Source organism: Pseudorasbora parva, chromosome 2 (assembly GCF_024679245.1).
Source record: "Pseudorasbora parva isolate DD20220531a chromosome 2, ASM2467924v1, whole genome shotgun sequence".
Lineage (NCBI taxonomy): Eukaryota > Metazoa > Chordata > Actinopteri > Cypriniformes > Gobionidae > Pseudorasbora > Pseudorasbora parva.
In genome coordinates this window covers 29,826,187-29,833,777 of record NC_090173.1, presented here as the reverse complement: position 1 = coordinate 29,833,777, position 7,591 = coordinate 29,826,187, and the positions used below count along the sequence as shown (strand labels likewise).

The 7,591-nt window shown below is 34.9% G+C and overlaps 1 protein-coding gene across 4 annotated transcripts in view; it reads left to right on the top strand.

Annotated features, from left to right (window-relative positions):
• The window catches only part of si:ch211-76l23.4 (uncharacterized), a 34,680-nt gene extending 32,461 nt beyond the window's left edge, over positions 1-2,219 (top strand). For 3 of the 4 annotated variants that reach the window (XM_067415044.1, XM_067415034.1, XM_067415050.1), the window contains exons 2-4: positions 669-783; positions 965-1,094; positions 1,426-2,219. In XM_067415044.1, the coding sequence (XP_067271145.1) occupies positions 681-783; positions 965-1,094; positions 1,426-1,627 (435 nt within the window). In that variant the 5' untranslated portion in view covers positions 669-680 and the 3' untranslated portion in view covers positions 1,628-2,219. Of the gene's footprint in view, positions 1-173; positions 235-668; positions 784-964; positions 1,095-1,425 lie in introns of those variants that run through there. The other variant, XM_067415038.1, reaches the window with a different exon arrangement.
• Positions 2,220-7,591: the final 5,372 nt, after the last annotated feature.

The window sequence follows — 7,591 nt, the reverse complement described above, 5'->3', positions numbered from 1 at the left end:
AGCCAATTTAAACAAATAGCTAAACAAACAAATCTCTTTGGACCTCAAGGAAGAGTTTTGACATTCAAACCAGTGGTTTGCTCAACCAAGTGTTTGGAAAAGATGTGTGTGATGAGGGAATGTTTTTTTAAAAGAGGGAGTGTTCTTCAGTCTTGGGACAGACTGGTGTAGCTACCCAGACACAGAACTGCAGGGGCACTTGTAAAGAGCACACATCTTCTCAAACTCTGACTGGTATGTAAAAATGGGTATTTAGACCTACACACTTATATTATTTCAAGAATCTAGATTGTTTTGGCTCTTTGTATTAGTTTAAAGATTTCGTATAGATAAAAAAAAAGCATTATATTGGTTTTCTTCTTTTTTTTTTTAAGCACATTGTTTTAAAAATGTAGCTGATTCAGACTATGAAGAATATTTCATACACAGCTATCAGGCAAGTCAGCACAGATTGTGCCCTGAAACCCAATATAGTGTTTATGCACCAATATTATTTTTAGGATTAAGATTATTATTGAGTTTAGTAGCACAGAGCTTGATTTATCTCTCAGCAAACATACATCATCTGCTTGAGTTGAGGAAACGAGCTGGACAGTCATTCCAACGATTTATTGGGGAAGAAATTTACTTTCAGGACATCATCTGAGCTTTTGGTTGTACTTGTGCAGGAAACATCAAGAATGAGTTTCAGGGTGAGCCTGTTGTTTCTGACCATGATCGTGGTCATAGTCTGTGGTCAAAGGAGACGCCCTGCAAAAGAGGAGTGGAACTACCGGGATGGCTGTGAGCAGATGTCTTTTTGTTTAATAAAATACATGCTGGTTCATGAAAGCATTTGTTCTTGCTGCTATGCTATGAGGGATATTTAAAAAAAATGTTCATATGAACCTAAAAATACCACTAGATAATATTACTCTTGTTTGGTTATAAAAAATGTAAACAACATTGCATTTCGGGTCCTCAGCTGAGAAAGTAAGCATGCGAGGAGTTGCAAATCTAACTCAAGTGCTTGATGACTGGAGGTTTGACATCCTGAACCAAGTTAAAGGACTCCTGCAGAATGACCATCAGTCCTTGCTGCCTGACTACTCCAGGTAGACTTTCATGATGTTTAATGTGTTACAGCAAACTGCAGTTTCAGGCATTCTTTCTTACCACAGACAGAAAACAGCAGGAACACAACATTGTTATTTTGGTATCTGCAGTCATGTCAAAATGTGGACTGTGTTCTTTTTAGAGCAGAACATTTAATTGTGCTGTAAATGTTGCAAAATATTTTATGTGCTTAATGGAGAACTTCCCGGCTCCTTATGGTTTGGAAACTAGTCATGTGCATAAGTCCTCAAAGCCCTTTGCCAACCAGTGACTGCACTTAAGTGTGCTTCTCTTATTTCTTCCTCTCTTTAACTCTTTAACTCTTTCCAGGATCCAACCTCTCTCCGAGGCGCTAGATGACTTGTACAAGGAGTTCAATGCCCTGAAAACTCATCTTGGTGAGCTGACTGAGAAGTTTGGACCACTGGAAACCTTTATCGATGAACTGAAGGCAGAGAGGGCCAGCGCGAGCGCAGCACCTGCAAACCCAATGCGCAGACGGGTCATTAAGAAGATGCCTGTTGTCTCCTAAAAACTCTGTGCTTATAGAGCTGGATCTCTGTTATCATCAAACAATTAGTTTCACAGTCTTTCTTTGAGCTTTTCACTCTTTTGGCATCTTGTTGCTGTGTGTTGCTGGGAAACAGGTAATAAACAATATGCAAAACTTTGTGAATATCCCTCTATGTGGTTTATCTGAAAGCAGCAATTTAAAATGTGACAGCCTGCTTATAATTACCGTTGCAAAAATAGTGGACACAGCGGTTACCACAGGACTTTATTTTTAGAATACTTCTATTTTTCTAAATCAAAAAGAAACAAATATGCTTTTGTTGTTCAGCACAAGAGTATTACATTTGACTGACTTTAATCCTGTAGTTAGAATTAGTCTGAATGTATTCAAATATGCATGACTGTCAGTGAAGTGATATGTGCTATTTGCTCTCAAAATGATCAATGACTCATGCAGGTATAAACTGATTATGTACAAGCTAAGAACCTTTTAGGTACACAATAAATTGTGTTTTTCCATTGTGTATTTATGCTTAAATAGATGCTTAATGTCTCTTGGCTCATATTTGCAATCTCATGTAAGCTATAATAAATTCAGTCTGTTGCATTCACTCCTAAGTTTCAGTGTGTTAGATCCATCCGTCCGTCCATCCATCCATCCATCCATCCATCCATCCATCCATCCATCCATCCATCCATCCATCCATCCATCCATCCATCCATCCATCCATCCATCCATCCATCCATCCATCCATCCATCCATCCATCCATCCATCCATCCATCCATCTCACACAGAAAAATAGGGTGTCAAAATTGTACCTTTAGCTTGTCGCTGGGGCAGTACCCTTAAAAGGACATATTTGTACCTGTTTTACTCCTAAAAGGTGCATATTATTACCTTTGAGTACAAATGCATCTCTTAAGGTACTACTATGAACCTTTTTGTGGTAAAAATGGTACAACGTTGGTTGTTTTAAGGGTACTACCCCAGCGACAACCCCTAAAGGTACAATTTTGACACCCTATCTATCTATCTATCTATCTATCTATCTATCTATCTATCTATCTATCTATCTATCTATCTATCTATCTATCTATCTATCTATCTATCTATCTATCTATCTATCTATCTATCTATCTATCTATCTATCTATCTATCTATCTATCTATCTATCTATCTATCTATCTATCCATCCATCCATCCATCCATCCATCCATCCATCCATCAATCAATCACTTGGTAATATAAGGTCTTTCTTTTGTAGCACTTTATTACTGTAATTCAAAATGATTCCCCTCATTAAAAAACATACAAATAAGAGTCAGCACTATAATTTATTGTCTGAGCTCCTACTCAACAGCAGCATATACAGTATTTTTGAACTTTTGGACATGCATCAAGCCAAATACAGGTCATGTTTTTCATTGCATAGCTAAACTCAAATCAAATAGAGTGGTTTAATATTTTGTTATATATTACAAATAAATTTGTGTTTGTTAGGTGTGTCTAAAATAACACCTATACTATATGCACAGGGCCTCAATTATAAAATGATTTATGTTAATTTTTTATAAAACCATTATTATATAAATTGTTGCAATCAATTAAATACAACAATTTATGTAAACAGTTATACAATGATTTACACACACACATTCTCCTTGTGTTTCACAGACCACAGACCAAAGACTGTGATGCTTATGTGTGACCACCAGGAGGAAATACAGTGTTGTGTCTCTCTGTGGGTATATATTAAAAAGTGGTCAGGACACTGCGGTCATGAAGTCATGTACAGCTCAAATATTCCAAGTAATTCCAGAGTTATCATACCACATCTTTTATGTCCGTTATATCATCTATGTCCAAGAGTTATCACATCTTTTATGCCCGTTATATCATCTATGTCCAAAAGAAACAGCACCAACAACATCAGCAAAATATATTAAAATAAATGTACATGTGATGATAAAGACATATAAATCATAAATCTCAAAAGGGAAATCTCTTACATCTTTGAAGATTTATGATGCATCTCACTCAAAGGAGGGCAGGATTTTTTTTTACACAGCCCTACATTGTATAATCATCTCTTATTCCCATAAGTATCTTGAGCTGTAAATTCATTTTCATGACTGTAATTCATCATGGTGCAATGGAATTTGAAAATCTTATGTGACTGTATCAAATATCTTCTTTGGTTGCTTATCCACATTATCTTGCAATGTACCACACATTATGTAGCACACAGGCTTTGCTAATACAAAAGCTATGCTAATACAAACATTAAAATATTTCTTTTTTTCACTCTCATGTCACTCCAACTCTGTATGATGTTCCTGTCTAGAATATAAATAGAGATGTTAGGAAGAATGTTCACACTGCTCTTTTCCACACAATGACAGTGGATGTGGACTAGGGCTTTCAAGGAACAACAATGACAAAGTGTTAAAAAAATCTTAATAAAAGTGGTCCATTTGAGCTACACAAAGGAAAGTAAGTCATATGGTTTTGGAACAACATGAGATTGAATAATAGTTATAAATCTGAGTGTAGATAAGTTTTTTTTTTTTTTGTTATTGTTGTTTTTTATTTTATCAGAAATCATTTTAGCATTAGCTATATACATTTTAATGCTTGTTCCTCAGGTTTTTGACTTTTTGCATATTTATTTAATTTACTCTTTTAATTGCTTTTGATAGCTTTATTATCTGATGTATACTCTTTAATTGAATTTCTTTTTTCTCCTTTGTAGACCTCAAATGTTATATTGTATACTGTACATAGAAATTCCAATTAAAGATGTTTTTATGTACAACTGTGCAAAGCATTGAATTAAGACATGCAGTGTATTTGCAAACAGACAAATGCACATGGTAAATTTAGATATGATAAGCTTCATTCTAATCTGCGATCACTTTTAATTTAAGACTGATGTCTGAAAAGCACCTTTTAAACCAGGGTAATTTTGAACATTTTGAACATTTATAAATGATATGGCACGAGCACTTGGTAAGCCTTTAACCTTGAGTCATGGACCACTTATGTCATGTGAGTCTCATAGTTCTGGGAAAATGCCCATAAGGGGCATCTTTTATTGATTTTTCAGTCATTTACAGAGCGTAATCAAAAGCTCAATTGTAAAATTGAGATAGTGAATTTAAGAAGTTGGGAAGGACAGTGACTGCCCTGGAACGATGAAGTTCCACATTTATTAGTTTCTGTTGAGCTCTCTAGTTTGATTCAAGGCCAGTGCCCAGACAATGTCATGGCACTTAAAACACCTCCTACTGCAAGCTAAGTGAACTGCAATGAATGCTTGAAAGATCTCTGGGGATTCACTCTGAGGGCATTTGCTGTTACAGTCATAAATTCATAATAGATTCAAACTGGTTATGGCAGCAACGTTATGATTTCAACAAGCTGTATGAGAGATCAGTGTGTTTAATATCATTAATTAGTACCAGAATCATGCAGTTTGCATAATTTGCACTGCATGGACTTATTTAAATAATATTTTAATAATGTATATGAATTTCAATCAAGTAATAGAGTTTAACAGAGGGATTTCACCAAATATTTTTTGATCAAAATTGAATTAGGACAGGGTTTAAATTCGACACTCTTATTGATATATACAATAACAGGTGGTACTACTCCCTATACACAATTTGTATTCACCAAGGCCAAAAAAGGATGGAGATCCCTGTCATAATGTATTTCAAACCATCCTGCACTTCACTCTGTTTACCTCATGAGGAAACATGCCATTCTTGGAAAATCCTTATGTAACTGGTGCAGTCCTCATTTGCCTATTTTCTAAGTATATTCTTATAAATGCTAATTAATTAATGTCTTTCTTGGGCATTTTTATGTAACATGGTCCCCCAATGAGAGAGTACACATCAGTAAAAAGCAGCGACAGACACACTTTAAATCTTGACTGAGTTCCAATCAAAGTGCACATCTTGACCAAACATTTAACAACCTCTTGGAGACTGAGAAGTAAATCCAAATATATTGGAGGTCTTACAAATGTAGACGCTGCCAAGACGATACAATCTCAAGAATTATGTTAACTCCTTTCTGGGTTCAACACCAAAGCAACAAACTGCAATAACCTCGACCTAAAAGGCCAAATCGAGAGCATTATTAGATTTGAACAAATCCATTTGAATGAGGAAAAGGGATTATTTAAAGAAATGCCTGCGAAAACATTCAGCATCTCCGGCATCTGGGTTCATGAGCATTTTGAATTTAATAAATTAAGAACCATGCTTCAAGTTCATCTTTCTTGGGATGTGCCAGATGGACTTACTGTGACCCTACAGAAGCTAAGAATGGTCCATTTACTGTGCGCTGAAAGACTGGCAGAGCATACAGAACCAGAATAAGTAGAAATACAGATAAAGGAAAAACATAACTATATACTTCCAGTCATTAAATTAAGGTCAAATATTTAATTCGGAACCTCTATAATGATGGGTAAGATAAATAAGCTTGATATGTCATGCCATATGCTTTTAGGCTAACTGTTACTAAACATAAGTTCAAACACATAGCACTTGACATACAATAGCTCAGAAGATCCTTTGTTGTATAATTTTAAAGGATCTGTAAAATCCTTTACCTTTATATGCTATAGCAAGAGAACAACGTAAACTATTGTATTTAATGATTTTTATGTAATATGTGACAGCTCAGATGTTTAATGGGATAAACATCAATTAGTACCGGCTTTTATATCAAAATTTGTATGGGAGACCTTCAAAATTGAAATAGCAAATGTAAAAGTTACAAGAAAATTTTCCAATTGCCAAAATTGCAGTGAACAGTGCATTTATAATACACATTTGCAATTGTGGTATTGTTTTTATACAACAATACCAAAAATAAGAAGTTAATATTGAGAAACTTAGATTTTAGACACACTAGTAACTTTTTCTATTCTTGCCAAAAGAAAAAATATCTTAAGGAATTCAAAGCAACACACCGCAGTGGTGTTGTAAGCATCATTCATTAAAACTGGTGTCCCAAAATTCAAAGGGTGCATTCTTCGGACTTATAAACAATATTTTTTACATTTGTATCATTTGTTTTATGCACCATATAGGCCAGTATGCTTGGGATGTTAAAAAAAAAAAATTATAACAATACAATAAACTATTACTGTGTTAAAAAAAGTCAGCTTAAAGGGGTACTTCAGCGCTGGGAAGATGAATCTGTATTTAAACTGGGTCATCAATGTAGTAGAAATGTGAAATTATTTTTGAATTTGGTGCCTTCTAGACTGAGAAAAGACAGAACATTTATTTGTGTCTCATGGGGATGAAAGACTACAATTCCCAGAATGCTTCGCTGCCCTTTGAGGCCATTCCCAAAGCCACCGCTACTGGATTACTGTGACTGAGTTGGAGAAGACACAGCAATTAAAAACTGAACATGTCTGTTTAATATAATAAATCTAATATAAGTTAGATGTTAGATGTTAAATTGAGCCAAAGACGACATATGTGTGACTCCGTCTTTGAAAACCTAGCTAAAGTAAATTTGTGATTTACATTATGTAAAGAACATTATTTGAACATATAACCTTGATATATTTAATGTTGAATGAGTAAGATCATGTCAAAGATAGAAATCATTGTGAAAATATAACCAATGAGTGAAATCAAAATGTGATGCTCCTAATCTCAATATTAGATTATGAGACTTTAGCCTGGATTTCACAGACAAGAATCACATTATGTGTAGCAATTAGGGATATATTGTAGGCTAATGCTTTTTCTATTCTGAGCACAGTGGGCTACCTGCTCTTTCTGTCTCATCACCATCTCTCTTTCTTTTCCCCCCAGTCTCCTTCGCTTGCCCTGTATCTTTTCTCTTTTCAAAGCTGAGCTTTGTTTGAAGCAGTCTTTTCATTTTCGTCTGTATCGGTAAAAACAAAGTTGTAAATGTAAATTTACTGAAGGCTTCCAAGAAAA